General features: G+C 44.7%; 1 protein-coding gene and 1 long non-coding RNA gene across 4 annotated transcripts in view; one reads left to right on the plus strand and one right to left on the minus strand.

Annotated features, from left to right (window-relative positions):
* Nucleotides 1-5,728, minus strand: part of LOC119974885 — a 34,264-nt gene extending 28,536 nt beyond the window's left edge. Inside the window, exons 1-2 of the long non-coding RNA XR_005462602.1 lie at nt 5,523-5,728; nt 3,644-3,789 (exon numbers count right to left, since the gene is read on the minus strand). This is a non-coding gene — a long non-coding RNA (uncharacterized LOC119974885). The remainder of the gene's footprint in view (nt 1-3,643; nt 3,790-5,522) is intronic.
* Nucleotides 1-16,007, plus strand: part of pitpnm3 (PITPNM family member 3) — an 856,450-nt gene that overhangs the window by 311,058 nt on the left and 529,385 nt on the right. For all 3 annotated transcript variants that reach the window (XM_038814215.1, XM_038814218.1, XM_038814216.1), the window contains exon 2: nt 10,425-10,520. In XM_038814215.1, coding sequence (XP_038670143.1) covers nt 10,425-10,520 — 96 coding nt within the window. The remainder of the gene's footprint in view (nt 1-10,424; nt 10,521-16,007) is intronic.

The raw sequence follows: 16,007 nt of genomic DNA on the forward strand, positions 1-16,007 counted from the left end.
TAAATAAGGGGACATAGAATACAAAAGCCAAGGGATAATGAAACATGTACAAGGCGATGGCTACGGTATAGATAGAGTATTGAGTGCAGTTTTTAATTCCCTGTCATGGAAAGACCATCAAAGCAATACAGTTTTCATTCAACAGGATAGTGCAGGTGATAAGAAATTATAGTGATGAGGTGAGGTTTTGGGCAGCACGGTAGCACAAGTGGATAGCACTGTGGCTTCACAGCGCGAGGGTCCCAGGTTCGATTCCCCGCTGGGTCACTGTCTGTGCGGAATCTGCACATTCTCCCCGTGTCTGCATGGGTTTCCTCCGGGTGCTCCGGTTTCCTCCCACAGTCCAAAGACCTGCAGGTTAGGTGGATTGACCATGATAAATTGCCTTTAGTGACCAAAAAGGTTACGATGGGTTATTGGGTTATGGGGATAGAGTGAAAGTGAGGGCTTAAGTGGGTCAGTCCAGACTCGATGGGCCGAATGACCTCCTTCTGCACTGTATATCCTATGTTCTATTGTGAGATTATTTCTTCCAAAGCCAAGAAAGCTAAGGCATGAATTAGTAAATTAGCCCCGAAAGATCATGGTGATAGGCGAATTGGACATTCTGAATTCCCCCTCAAATGTACCCCAACAGGCGACTAGGGGATTTTCACAGTAACCTCATTGCAGTGTTAATGTAAGTCTACCTGTGACACTAGTAAAGATTATTATTATTAAAGGCTTTTAAAATGATGCAGGGTTTTGACAGGATGAGTGAGGACAGACTATTTGCACTGATAAGGAGAAAGAGTCAGGAACTTTAGATAATGACTGAGAGTAAGGAAAAGTGGTGGAATAATTTTCTTTATTGAGTAAAATGTTGGAGCCAGCCACAGAGAATAATTACGGCAAACAATGGCACTTTTTCAGGGAAAACTGGATGATTATTTGAAGCAAACAGAAGTGTAAAGCCACGAGGAGAGAGTGGAGAGCAATGGGACTACTTTTGGATAGCTCCACCAAAGATGGGACTGGGAAAATGTTTACCCTGTTGCTCCTCTGACTCTGCACAAATGCTAATTTTTAATTATTGATTTTTGTCCAAAACCTACTTTGGGCTGGCAGACCCTGGGGGCTTCTAAAGTTTACTGAGCAGGTTAATCCCTTGATGTCTTTCTTGCTCATCAGAGATAGATTTCTAAAAGGCGTCCACGACAGATGTTTGCTCATCTGCCTACGCAATATAATGCTTGTTTTATGCAGATGCCTGGGATGCACAAAATACCACTCCAGAATTTAACAGTGCGACCCACGCTTGTGCAGACTGAGTGTCGGCTATTTCACGGCTTAACTGGTCGATCTTTGGACCATCTTACCCACAAAAGCCCTTCAGCTGCAAACAATTAATGCTTCTCGTGGCTTCAGTTTGTGCAGCAAGACACGTAATAACCCAAAAAGGGCACTCTTTCCTGGAACAAAATCTGCTGGACTGGGATCATAAGAGCAGGATTCTATCCTTCAGTCGCTGACCGAGAGCTTCTGATGAGGAACAGGTGCATTTACTGCCTTCTGCTCCAAGACCTATCTGCAAATTCCATCAATGAGTATGGCCAACAGTAAGTCAACTGATTGTTTGACCTTTAAATATGGAAAGTATAAGTGAGGGATAGAAGGCAAAGGAAATTTGGGCCAGTGTGATGTTTGGACAAATCAGCTCATTTCTTCATTGAGGGGAAAGTGCCATATGAAATAGGAGCAGTAGTCAGCTCTTTGGCCCTTTGAGTCTGCTCTGCCATTTGATAAGTTCATTGCTGATTTTCTACTTCAATTCCACCTTCCCACAATATCCCTTTATCCCTTCACACTTTTAGGGCACTATCTAACTGAATGGAAACAGAATCCCATAATGAGCGTGTTTAGTTATCCAATTTCATCCTAATTTCCTGCTCTTATAATCTCAGTCCAGCAGATTTTGTTCCAGGAAAGAGTGCTGTTTGTGGGTTATTACGTGTCTTGCTGCACCATGCTACCTACTGGGACTCTAGTTATGTTGAGAGCCTCAGCAGGGGCCTCAGTGGCCCCTGATGAAACCACACTTAGCCCTGTTTCCTGCTTCCTGCACTGAGTAACTCTGTCGGAACAGGAGAAGATCGAACCGCCATTTTTAAATGGCATACCGATTTCTCAACCCACGAACACGGCCCTCAAACCCCAGAAAGCCCCAACTCACCTACAAGGGGGTCTTAGGCAATCCCATACCCTTCCACGGGGTGGTCCTGATTCCAATCCCTGGCTTGGGAAAAATGACAGCTTGGCACCCTCAGTGCCCCTGCCAGCTGGCAGTGCCACATGGGCACCTTGGCAGTGCCAGGCTGGCACTCGGTTGGCATTTCCAGGGAGACAGTTGGGCAATGCCAGGGTGCCCAGTTGTCATCAGCAGTACCAGCCTGCCACCCTGCCCAGAGGGCAAGCACCTTGGGCCATCCGATCCCCTGGGAAACTCCCATGAGTGCTGTTTTCTCTCCTTTTTGTGGAGACCAACACTGAACAACACTTGCCCATGAGTCAAAGGGATTAGATCCCATGGCCGCGGTAGATGGCAAGAATACATATTAGATTGAGACTAGCTGTCTCGTTTTAATATGCAGATTTGTAAAATAGTGATCCACCCACAATAGGCAGGTTTCAGATCACGTCGTCACGTGACATTGCGTGAGATCCTGGGAGGCATAGCAAGTTGGGTAGATCCTAGAGGAGGGCTCCTGGCATCTACGGGCCGCGTGCTGCCTTTTCTGCACAATGCTGCTGGTAGATCGCGCTCTTAGGATCCGAAAATCTACCCATCTCATTTTTTCATGTGCTCAATGACTGAGCATCCCATGATAACTGGAGAAGAGAATTCCAAAGATTCTCAACTCCATGGCTGGGATTTACCTGCCTCACTGTAGCGGGATTTTTGCCAGTGGAGACGGCATGGCATTGGCTGCTGGCAGGATCTTCTGGCCTTACTGAAGTCAATGGCTATTTCCATTGCTCTCCGGCTGTGCCGCCACCTACAGCATGACCGGAAGATCCCGCCTGCAGCAATGGCTGGAAAATCCCAGTCTGTGAGTGAATAAATTTCTCCTCGCCTCAGCTCTAAATGGCTGATCTCTTTTGCAGTAACTCCTAATCCTAGATTCCCTTGCCAGAGGAAACATCCTGTCAGCATCTACCCTTAGGAATTTTATATATGTCAATAAGACCACTTTTCATTTGTCTAAACGTGAGCGAATATAGGCCTAATCTGTTCACTTTCTCCTCAAAGGATATTCACCTTACCCAAGAAATAGGTTTAATGAACTGAATCCAAACTGTATCCAGCATCCCAGAGTGATCTCACAAATGCACTATGCAATAGCATTCAGAATTCTTCACACTTTAGGTTGGGAGTTTCATCTTTCAGGCCGGAATCATGATTCTGACCAATTCCCTTCTGGGCACTGCCCACCCACACTATTTTCATTGTGGGGTGGTGAAAGTGGGCTGAATTTGGGGACGGCACTGAAGGTGGAGGACTGCTGAGGTGGATAGGTTAAAAAGCTCATCTTGGTTCCCTGGGACAGCAATCCAATTTTGTAGATCAGTGGAAGTCCCTGAACCCTCAAACTACCTTACTAACCTGATTCCCATGCCTCGCCAACCCTTCATGACTGCTTCATATCCCCATATCCTCTGGTCTCCTCCATGTCCATTCACCCAGTATCCAGGATGTACAGATCTCTTGAGTCCTGCAGTAGCACTGGAATGTTTTTGAGATGCTCATGGCTGTAAAAATAAATAAGGTCATTCAAAAAGCACGTTAAAGGAATTGCATTAAGTGGTCATAATACTGTCAAGATAAACAAGCAACCACTCAGAAACCACATCAGAAAAGCATGATCCCATTAAGTGGTCATAAAACTGTTAAGATAGATAAATTCTTAGTCCCCTTGGCAGCTGTGTTGACAATCTCTGCTGGGCTGAATCCATTATCAGGGTAGAGAACTCAACCAAGCATGCCTAATGAGGTTCTACTCAATGCCTGTATCAGCAATCCCCTGCTGAACTGAATTTGTTTGTAGGCCTTGGAACTCAGCCAAGCATTTGCAATTGGATTCCATTGCACAGCTGCATAAACTAAACCTGCAGAACTGAATATAGTAAAACCCTTGAAGTAATTGAAAGAGTTCAGCCATCTCTTCCGCCTTCGAAGCGGGGGAAATACGTATGACCTGTCAATTAATGAAAAAATGAAATAAGAGGAGACCATTGACACAGCCACAGCTGACTATCAATACCGTTATGTACTCTAATGCATCTTCGGCATTATGTACTCTAGTGCATCTGAACACTCTTCCACCCTCATAATGCTCATCAATTCAATGTTTACTTATCAGTTAAGAACAAATCCCTATCATTAATCACTGCATTAAAAACATATACAGCATTACATTATGACATGTGAACTTGTCAACATCTTTTGAACTGCCCTGTCAAAAGGTTCCCAACTCCAGACCAGCGTTTCCTCCATGGTTCATGACTCCTTTGAGGTGCATGAAACATGTCTTCTTTGGAAGCAGGCCCATCAAAATTACGGGGGGAATGTTTTCAATTCACCTCTCTAAAATGGAGCTGGTAAAGTCAGGAGTGCTGTGTGCAGTCTCGCTCCCCACCCCCTTATCCCGCACCATTAAAAGTTGCAGGTGATGGGGATGACAGAATTAGGTCTTGTTTGCCATTTTTAAAGCCCGCCTTCTTCTGTTTTGACATGAATAGATGCATGCCCTTACACCCCAATCCCTTTGTAAAGAAGTGATCCATTTCCTGGGCACCCAGCCCTAATATTTAAATGACCCACCCTGGGATTTGGGACGGTGTCACCTTGAGGCAACACTAACAGGTGGAACTTGCTGTGTAGCAACAATGTAACTGGAATTGTATGATGTTATCTGAGTGGTAGCACCCATGTTAGTTGAGTGGCAGCACGGTTGCACAGTGGTTAGCACAGTTGCTTTACAGCTCCAGGGTCCCAGGTTCGATTCCCGGCTGGGTCACTGCTGTGTGTAGTCTGCACGTTCTCCCAGTGTCTGCGTGGGTTTCCTCCGGGTGCTCCGGTTTCCTCCCACAGTCCAAAGATGTGCGGGTTAAGTGGATTGGCCATGTTAAATTGCTCTTAGTGTCCAAAAAGGTTAAGTGGGGGTTACTGGGTTACAGGGATAGGGTAGATACGTGGGCTTGAGTAGGGTGCTCTTTGTAAAGGCCGGTGCAGACTCGATGGGCCGAGTGGCCTCCTTCTACATTGTAAATTCTATGACTATGACTATGTTTCTGAGTTGGAAGTGCCACACCTGAGGTCATGGAGTTGGAAAGGAAGACTTAGAAAATATTTGATTAAATGTGTTCATTGAATGCACAATCTGAAGAAAAAACATTTTGCTTCTGTTATACTTGAGATCAGTCCAATGTTTTTTTCTGCAAACCATATTTCACTGTTCCTGTACTTTATCCTAATCTCTTACCTCATTCGGTATGCTGCCATTGTATCTTATGCTGCTTCCAAACTCGATAATTTCTCCACCCTTGAGCTCATCTTGCTTCCAAACTCTGACATCATCTCCCATGGCACGTTACTTTACTTGTTTGTTTCAGAAGATGTGCGACCATTGAACTTCAGATTGCGTCCATGCCCTTGTCAATTGCTCCACGAATAGGTCACATCGTGAATAAATATAAGAAAAACCTACCCTGTGAAATGTTAATGAAAGTGGTCAGGTTTAATGAGGACGGGTAGTCCACACCGAGTAAAAATAAGAATCAAGTTTTATTTACAAATGATATATATATAAACTTCCCAGTAGACCCCTACTGGGATCCAGCTTGTTTGGTGCCTCACTGGCCGACTTTAAATACACTGAGTGATTCAGATACCCAGCCCCAAGTGGGGGGGGGGGGATCGTACTCTGCAAGGAACACGGGGAAGACAAGTATTCCCACCCTGGACATCCTGTGTGGGATATTACATTAGGCTCCTTTAAGATGTGTTAAGAAAGATATTGTGACATTTATTTCAATTGTTTTCATAATTGTTTCAAAATCTTTGGATTCACCAGGTAGAGGGTTCCACCCATTGAGATATAACATGATTGCCACCTAATGCAATTAGGTAGAGACATCACAACCTGTTTGAGACTTTACTTTAATTGTGCAGAAATGTTGGACATGAACTGAATCCGAGACACTGACATTTGAGAGATTTTTCAGTATAATTTATTGCATTGAAAGATAAGGTTGCTCTGCAAATTTATTCGCAGTGGAGCAGAGCCATATGAACAAAGAAAGTCTGAGCTTTGGTCTATGGCCTGTTATAAGTTAACTAATTTCAGCCTTGGTAATAGTAGGATATATTATGACTGGGCTTGACATCACTGTGTTAGAAAGGAGAATCTAGATTACATTTTAAATATTTTTACTTTGACTTAATTCATTCTTTCTGTTTCAACTTCATGGTACCAAACTTCAATTTCTCCTCCCTAAATTGCTAGCGGGGGTACAGGAGCAGAGGGATCTGGGTGTATATGTACACAAGTCATTAATGTTGGAAGGACAGGTTGAGAGAGCAGTTAATAAAATAGAGAGTATCCTGGGCTTTATTAATAGGCATGATGTGGAGATGCTGGTGTTGCACTGGGGTGGGCACAGCAAGAAGTCTTACAACACCAGGTTAAAGTCCAACAGGTTTGTTTTGAATCACTAGCTTTCAGAGCGCAGCTCCTTCCTCAGGTGAATTTATTAATAGGGGCAAAGAGTACAAGGGCAAGTTGAACCTTTTTAAGACATTAGTGATACCTCAGCTGGAGTAGAGAGTAGAGCTATGGGCGGGGCATTTGAGGAAGCATGTGAATACATTGGAGAGAGTGCAGGAAAGGTTTACAAGAATGTAGCGATACATTCAGGTTACAGCGATAAGGAACTTCAGTTACGAAGTAAGATTGGGGAAGTTGGGACTCTGTTCCCTGGAAAAAAGAACGTTGAGAGGAGATTTGATTCAAAATCATGAGGGGCTTGGACATAGTAGATAAGGATGAACCGTTCCCACTTGTGAAAGGATCGAGAACAAGAGGGCACAGATTTAAAGTAATTGGCAAAAGGTGCAAAAGCCATACGAGGAATACTTTTACACACAGCGAGTGGTTAGGGTCTGGAATGCACTGCCTGAGACCGTGGCCGAGGCAGGTTCAGTCGAGGCAATCAAGAGGGAATTTGGTGATTATTTGCGAAGAACCAATCCGCAGGGTTACGGGGAGAAGGCAGGAAGGAGAAGGCTCTCACTCTGAGAGCTGGCAGAGACACGATGGACTGAATGGCCTCTTTTCTGAACACAAACAATTATGTGATAATATTGTCAAAGCTGCCCTGTACCCAACCACTAGGAGGTGTGGAAGAGTAGCCCTTTCTTCACTGTGGGGAACTGCAGACCTTTGGTATTTTCGCCAGATCAGCTAGTTGATGCCAAAGCCCTTTTCCTAAAATAGATACTTCCTTTCTTCTAAAACAAAACCACAGCTGAACTTCTTTGCGAATGCCTTGTTAAAAACAGGGGAACATTCAGCAACAGCAATGCGCACCTCAGCAGTCCTAGCACTGTGACAAAGAAGCCACGAGGTGGGGAGGGATTGCCTGCCCCCACTGGGCTGGCGTCATTCGAAAAGAAAAGTGTAATATTTCACAACCAGAACCGCTTGGACTTGTATATTATCAGATGTACCTGTGGAGTGAAATAAAATGAAACCTGCACTCTCTCCCCATTCTCTGACTTTTAAAAGAAACTGATGAAAATGTGGCTAAGTGTATTGGGACTGTAGCTGATCAAACATTCACAATTCACACCATCCTGCATAAGGACAAGGCAAAAGGGGAACAAAACATTAGTTACAACCTGCCTTCCCCATGACCTCTTTCATATTTTCTCAGCTGAAGTTCTTAGCATTTCACATTTTTCAATGTGATGTCACGCAGCAGGAAGCAGAGTAATGCTGCAGTCCAACTCTCAGATTTATTCAGAGTATTGCACTGGTATTTTTAATCAAAGTGAATTGATTTACGAACATTAAGTGGCGAATCATGATTTCTGATTGAACTCGCATTCACTCTCACTCCCTAACATACTGTAAAGCTCTTTAACATCCCGAAGCTTGTCAGCGTGTTGGCGAAGTAAGATTTACCAGAATCCAACAGCTAGTGCAATAGAAAAGGTACGTGGATTGGCTTTCCTCAATGATCCTGTACTACAGGGAAGGACTCCCAGAATAGGTATGCTCCGCATTTCTGAAGAGGCCCAGTTCAGAAGACAACATAGAACATAGAACAGTACAGCACAGAACAGGCCCTTCGGCCCTCAATGTTGTGCCGAGCCATGATCACCCTACTCAAACCCACGTATCCCCCCTATACCCGTAACCCAACAACCCCCCCTTAACCTTACTTTTATTAGGACACTACGGGCAATTTAGCATGGCCAATCCACCTAACCCGCACATCTCTGGACCGTGGGAGGAAACCGGAGCACCCGGAGGAAACCCACGCACACAGGGGGAGGACGTGCAGACTCCACACAGACAGTGACCCAGCCGGGAATCGAACCTGGGACCCTGGAGCTGTGAAGCATTTATGCTAACCACCATGCTACCCTGCTAAATGAGAAATACAAGGCTCCAGCATTGTGTAAGAAATTAGGAGTGCAGTGACGATCACACAGTGATCGTCACTCCTGGGAGGGTTTGGCTCAAAAAGCAACATTGGAGGTGCTTTTATGGGTTGCTGAGTGGGCAGTGGGGAGGGGGGCGGGGGTGGAATTTTAACCCAATAACCTTTGGTCTTGCTTCATGCATTATCGGTAGCTACCCTAACAAGTGAATAATTACTAGTCTCTGCCAAAGGTCAACCAGCTTCTCGTGTGAAAGGAGCTCACCAGAAATCCTCTCTCATCACCTGTGCAGTTGTACTATTTGTCCCGTATAGTATGGGGCATCATGCAAAGGTTAACACAGAAGAAGAGAGTTGAGGGAGTAAACTTTAAAATACAGTAGATCCTCAGTCACCGCAAGCCATGGAAACAGAAGTACAGCACTCAGAGTGGTCTGAACTGTACAATATTGAAGCATGGTGTAAATGATACAGAGCTCATCAGATATATTGAATATGATTTAAAGATTCCAATGGGCTGTAATTGCCGTTCAACTCTCCTAACTATTTTTATGTGTCATTTTCATTCCTCCTCTATAAACTGAACTTTCTCTCCTGAAGAAAATGAAATGAAATGAAAAAATGAAAATCGCTTATTGTCTCAAGTAGGCTTCAAATGAAGTTACTGTGAAAAGCCCCTAGTCGCCACATTCCGGCGCCTGTTTGGGGAGGCTGATACGGGAATCGACCCGTGCTGCTGGCCTGCCTTGGTCTGTTTTCAAAGCCAGCGATTTAGTCCTGTGCTCTTCAGGGTGATAGTTCCACAGCGCTAGCTACCTCTGATCTGATCATTCTTCCTATGTAACCGAGTGCTGGCAAGGCATAATAGTGCAGTGGTTAGCATTGTTGCTTCACAGCGCCAGGGTCCCAGGTTCGATTCCTGGCTTGGGTCACCGTCTGTGCGAAGTGTGCACGTTCTCCCTGTGTCTGCGTGGGTTTCCTCCGGGTGCCCTGGTTTCCTCCCACAAGTCCCGAAAGATGTGCTGTTAGGTAATTTGGACATTCTGAATTCTCCCTAAGTGTACCCTAACAGGTGCCGGAGTGTGGCGACCAGGGACTTTTCACAATAACCTCATTGCAGTGTTAATGTAAGCCTACTTGTGACAATAAAGATTATTCTTATTATTGAAATGAGAGGTTTACACAATCACATCTGATAACGTCCACGCACCATCCCTTTCCCATAGGGGCCAGCGAATAGAAATCCGGGATGCCCGTACTGTTTTCTTTTCTCCTCTTCAAAGTAAGATTGGTGAGGCCTGATGCCACACCTCTGACATCAGCTGCGTTGACACAAGCCTGGAATTGAACCTAATCTGTATGACTCAGCTAATCACTGCGCAACAAGCTGCATAATTGAGCAAGCTAATCATCTTATTCTATGCACTTCTGCATAATATGGGTAACAGTAAAAAGCAATCAAGGAAAGTAGAGTAAGCTGCTTTGTGTGAGTTACATTAAGGAAGCAATCATATAAAAATCGACATGATGCAAAGGCTGCCACCAACTGAGGAACCTATTCCACGCTGCTTGCCATATATTAACACGGTTCTCCCATGCTTTGTGCTCTCTTTTTGAAAGTAGCGGGTGATCAAGAACTTAGCAAACTCACCTGAGTGTTAGCTCTAGGTACTCAAAGGCCTTGTTTCCCCTGACTGATTTTTCTCTTCCTATTACAGCTGCTGCTTGCCGACACAGTAACTCACAGTGGCGGATGCAGCATAACGTGCATGACTCTGGCGCCAGCTCAGAGGATGAATTCTTTGATGCACGAGGTTTGTGGAAGTGTTATTTGTTTTGAAGAAATCAATAACCACTGTTGTCAGTTCGTTTTGCTTTCCGGGAGAGTGCAGGCGGAACAGCAAATGGGTAAACTTGTTGAACTGTCCTCGGCACGAGATCCTGATTTACCAGTGAACCAAAAGAGGGCCTGAGTTTAATGATGTCCATTTTTCTTGTGTAGCGGTTTGATGATATAAAATGCAACCACATTCACTTCTTAACAGGCTTTATATATTTTTATGCAGAGAGACAGTTAGTGAATTTGAAGTGATCTGATTAATGAGTTATTTCCTGCTTGCAATAAAATTTTCAAAATCCTGCTGTTCACATTCTGACCTCTCTACCAATGGCTGTTCTGTGCAGCAAAGACAGATTCATGGTGATATAGGAAACCTAAGCTGATTAATGTGTGTACCTGGTGCTTAATGGTTTATTCAGATCTTTGCCCTCTGTTCCAACATGTGTTTGGGCCCACGTCCATGGGCCCACGACCATTAATTATTGTATCTGATAAAGCAGCTGGTGTTGTATAAGTTAACAAAAATATCCCGAGATGATGTCGATTGTGAATGATTGCTAATGCTCAGTTTCAATTTTCTTCAAAATTTATAATAGGGAAAGCAAAACAATTAACGGTACTCGAGGAGCAAGGTATATATATCAAGGTGCAGAAGGCAGAAAGTTAAAAAAACTCAGCATTCATCTCTCTTTATTTTATTAGTTCACCAGGGATGCACACTGTTGCCAATAGTGCCTTGTCCTAAATTATTTAGAATAATTGTAAAAAACTAATCTATAAGATTTACCCAGAAATTACTGTTGGTCACTTGAGTGGATGAATGTTTTTAAAAAAATTTAATGTGCCCAATTCTTTTTTTTTCGCAATTAAGGGACAATTTAACATGGCCAATCCACCTACCCTGCACAGCTTTGGATTGTGGGGGTGAGACATGGGGAGGTGGCACGTAACAGAGTGGTTAGCACTGTTGCTTCACAGTGCCAGGGACCTGGGTTCAATTCCTGGCTTGGGCCACTGCCTGTGCAGAGTCTCCCCGTGTCTGAGTAGGTTTCCTCCGGGTGCTCTGGTTTGCTCCCACAGTCCAAAGATGTGCAGTTTAAGTGGATTGGCCATGCTAAATTGCCCTTCGTGTCCAAAAAAGTTAGGTGGGGTTATTGGGTTACGGGGATAGGGTGGAGGTGTGGGCTTAATAGGGTGCTCTTTCTAAGGGCCTCCTTGCACTGTACATTCTATGATTCTATGAATGTGCAAACGCGACACGGACAGTCGCCCAGTGCCAGGATCGAACCGGATCCTCGGCGCCGTGAGGCAGCAGTGCTAACCACTGCACTACTGTGCTGCCCGAGTGGATGAATACTTAATCCATTTGTACGAAATTCCATCAATGAGCTTTGTCAGATTATTCCTCTACTTAACGCTATGATTTGACATTCCATCTGCAGTTAACTCTTGGATTGGTACAACAAGGCTTTATTTCCAATCATCATAAGTGGAGCTTTTGCTGCATGTTGGGGGAGAGGAGGGGGTGAGGGTGCCACTGCACACAACCCTGGTCATCGTCACGTATCTGTTCATTCCCTCTGTTGTGCTAACACACTATTGTTTGTCCGTAGCCTTGAGAAATAAAACATTAGCGGATCTTTTGAGGAATTAATTTTCCTTCCACTTGGCAGAACAGCCGTAATTTACCAAAATATTTGTTATCTGTGAATTATTAGATGAAATGAATGAAAATCGCTTATTGTCACGAGTAGGCTTCAAATGAAGTTACTGTGAAAAGCCCCTAGTCGCCACATTCCAGCGCCTGTTCGGGGAGGCTGTTACGGGAATCGAACCGTGCTGCTGGCCTGCCTTGGTCTGCTTTCAAAGCCAGCGATTTAGCCCTGTGCTAAACAGTCCCTCAGCAGTTCTGTATAGCAAAGATGCCTTTATATTCATTAATACATCTCATATAATGTAGCAAGAAGCCAATAATTCACTCAGAAGGTGGAGTTCTCAAAATCTGGAAAATGTAATAAATATTCATGTGAATTATTGCAAATTCAAAATTAGCCCTTACCAAGTGGATAATTATAGCTTGCAAAATTGCTATAGTTATTGGACCCATCGATGACAAACTCTACATTGCATTTATTTTTTGTTGAGTATTATCTCGCTTTTGAAATCCTTCACTATCAGGGATGACTCTTGGGGAGGTAGTCAGGTACAGTGTATCCCATAGATGGTTTGTGAGGCAGATTTCTCGGTATCTGCGATCAATGCCACCTTATGATTAACCGGATGGTGCAAAGTTTAAGAAGAGCGGAGTTGGACGTGCCTCTCCTTGAGGTGGAAAGTTTTGACCTCATACAGTGCTCAATCTCATTGGCTGGGAGAACTGATCACACTCGCTCTCCCGTGGCTTTGTATATTGGACAAACCTGCAGTTTGAACAATGACACTTCAGAGTCAGGCACTTTGTACTTCAGCTGATTGGACATCATTAAATTATCACATAGTACATGAAATGGTTAATGACATAACAGACTATTTCCCTGCATGTTTTCCAACATGTAAGATGCAACGGGAAATTTTAACTCAAATTGCTAGGTGAATATAAGGGTCCACAATCGTCTCACATTTTGAAGGAAACTGGGCAGAGCATGGTCCATCTTGTCCTGCAAGGTCAGAAAACAAGCGTGTCCATAGAGAGCTATTGTTGTAGGCCTGTGAGGAGTAGGAATGCTCCAGCAGTTTCCACAAGGAAACTGAGGCCCAAAGCCACCTCACCCACACCTTTTCTAACTCCTCCATGATCCATTTCAAAGCTGGCTAACTTGTTCACGAACAGACCGGGCTTTGCACCAGATTGTATCATAGAACCAGGATTATCTTGACAATTTTCGAATGAGAGAATCTTGGATGAAGAAGGCTGGTTTACCTAATGGCACTCATGGTTCCAGAACCAACTCCAGCATCTCTTCATTTATCGGTAGCAGACACCTGAACAGGCAGATAGGGCTTCAAGGTTAATGTCTCATCTCTCAATGCTGCCACAGGAATGTTGATCTGACCAATTGGCTCAGGTCTAGGTGTGACACATTTTAGGATCCATCAATATGTTATCCACTGAGGCAAGTTGACCCTCGAGTATCTTCACCCAAGCATGAATTAAATCACGTCATCAGATTATTCTGGATCAAAACGGTAGCCTTGTGGATAGCACAATCGCTTCACAGCTCCAGGGTCCCAGGTTCGATTCTGGCTTGGGTCACTGTCTGTGCGGAGTCTGCACATCCTCCCCGTGTGTGCGTGGGTTTCCACCAGGTGCTCTGGTTTCCTCCCACAGTCCAAAGATGTGCAAGTTAGGTGGATTGGACATGATAAATTGTCCTTAGTGTCCAAAATTGCCCTTAGTGTTGGGTGGGGTTACTGGGTTATGGGGATAGGGTGGAGGTGTTAACCTTGGGTAGGGTGCTCTTTCCAGGAGCCGGTGCAGACTCGATGGGCCAAATGGCCTCCTTCTGCACTGTAAATTCTATGAAACAAGGGAAGCATTCAATTCAAATTATCACGAGGAGAATGCATCCAATGAAAATACTAATATTTCTCAGCAAATTGGACTAATATCACATGGAAGAGATGCAGTTCTTATAGAACAGTACAGCACAGAACAGGCCCTTCGGCCCTCAATGTTGTGCCGAGCCATGATCACCCTACTCAAACCCACATATCCACCCTATACCCGTAACCCAACAACCCCCCCCTTAACCTTACATTTATTAGGACACTACGGGCAATTTAGCATGGCCAATCCACCTAACCCGCACATCTTTGGACTGTGGGAGGAAACCGGAGTACCCGGAGGAAACCCACGCACACAGGGGGAGGACGTGCAGACTCCACACAGACAGTGACCCAGCCGGGAATCGAACCTGGGACCCTGGAGCTGTGAAGCATTTATGCTAACCACCATGCTACCCTGCTGCCCCAGTTCAATGGTAATTCTGCTGGTCTGCACTTCCGCAGCAGATATGCTTGCAATTTGTTCACCGGTTATGAAGAATTAGTGGCCAGGATTTTACCAGCCCTTGGGAGACAGGAGGGTGCCGGTAGAATAACTAAGATTTGAGTTGGATTGGTTCTGCGATACAGTCCTGTTGTCGGAGCATTTTCCCAACAGCGGAACCTTAAGCGGAGAGGTTGCCTGCTCTGAGTGAGTGGGAAGTCAATTGCCATAATTAAAGGCCCAATTGGGGGCCATTTTATGGGGCCGTTGTCATCCTGCAAATGGCGGACTGATTGTCAGCCATCAGGGAGGTGGCTTTCCTGCAGCAGATCTAGGAAGCCAGGGTTCATAGCAAAGAGGGAGTTACGGGCAGGGAAAGCAACCCCATGGTCTGCGTGATCTTCCTAGAAGGAGGCTGAGCTCCATGATTTTTAAAAGATCATTTTTATTGCCTGTGCATTTCCCAAGCTTTCTTGTGTGCTTTGCCGACTACCGCTCCAGGTGGCACTGCTAAAGCTTCAGCATCATAGCCCTCCTGCCCACTTCGATGAACGATTCCAATTCATTTTAAAATGGAATTAACATTTTAAATGGAAATATTCTATTTAATCCTTTAGGATTTTGGGTGGAATTATCAGTGCCCCCCCAACTATCGGGGTTTGTTGGGGGGGCCGGGGGGGGGGGGGGGGGTGCCACCTTCGGTTGGACTGGAAGATCTCAGCAGTGGGAGGGGCTGGATAATCCCACCCACTGTTTCCTGTACTTTAAACCCTTTCCCTGCTTCAGTCCACAAGCCTCGGTTCTGTCACCAGAGTTGGACGGTTGAACTCATGGAACACTCCGGCACCCTGAATACTACCTCGTCATTGATCCGTGTCACAGGAGAAAGAAGGGCATTTCGAATTTCTGCTGTGAAAAGATTGTTTGCAGGGAATATTCAGCATTGCTCCTGCAGCTGTAATTATCCTTCTTTTTAACACATGGACCTGTCTCTCACAGTCTCCCTTTCCCTTTATCCCCCATTCTTTCTATTCCGTTTCGATCTCAATTAGTAAGCGAAGTTTAGTTAAAAATAGCTTTTTGTGCCATGGTGTGACCAAGGCTAGGCCAACTCTACCATGTTAAATAAGCAGACAGAACAGAGACTATTTTCTCAGTGAACCAAAAGTCATATATTTAGATAATTTGCCTTCCAGTTTATTTTATCCATCCTAAATATCTAGAGCTATAATGTATATCGAAGCTCTGAGTAGCAATTGAAACTAGTTCCAATGTGAAGGTCAAAAATACAAAAAGTATGGAATAGTATTCATTTGTATCTTTTTCCACTTCATCCAAATCTATCGAATAATTCTGATTGGTTTAACAAAAGCTCCTCCTTACAGAACAAATGGGCACCAATCAGCACAGAGCAGTCGGTTGATTGGCACCCCATCCACCACTTAAACGCTAGCTCCGTCCATCACCATGGTG

The sequence above is a fragment of the Scyliorhinus canicula genome, chromosome 12 (genome assembly GCF_902713615.1).
Source record: "Scyliorhinus canicula chromosome 12, sScyCan1.1, whole genome shotgun sequence".
NCBI classification, from domain to species: Eukaryota; Metazoa; Chordata; class Chondrichthyes; order Carcharhiniformes; family Scyliorhinidae; genus Scyliorhinus; species Scyliorhinus canicula.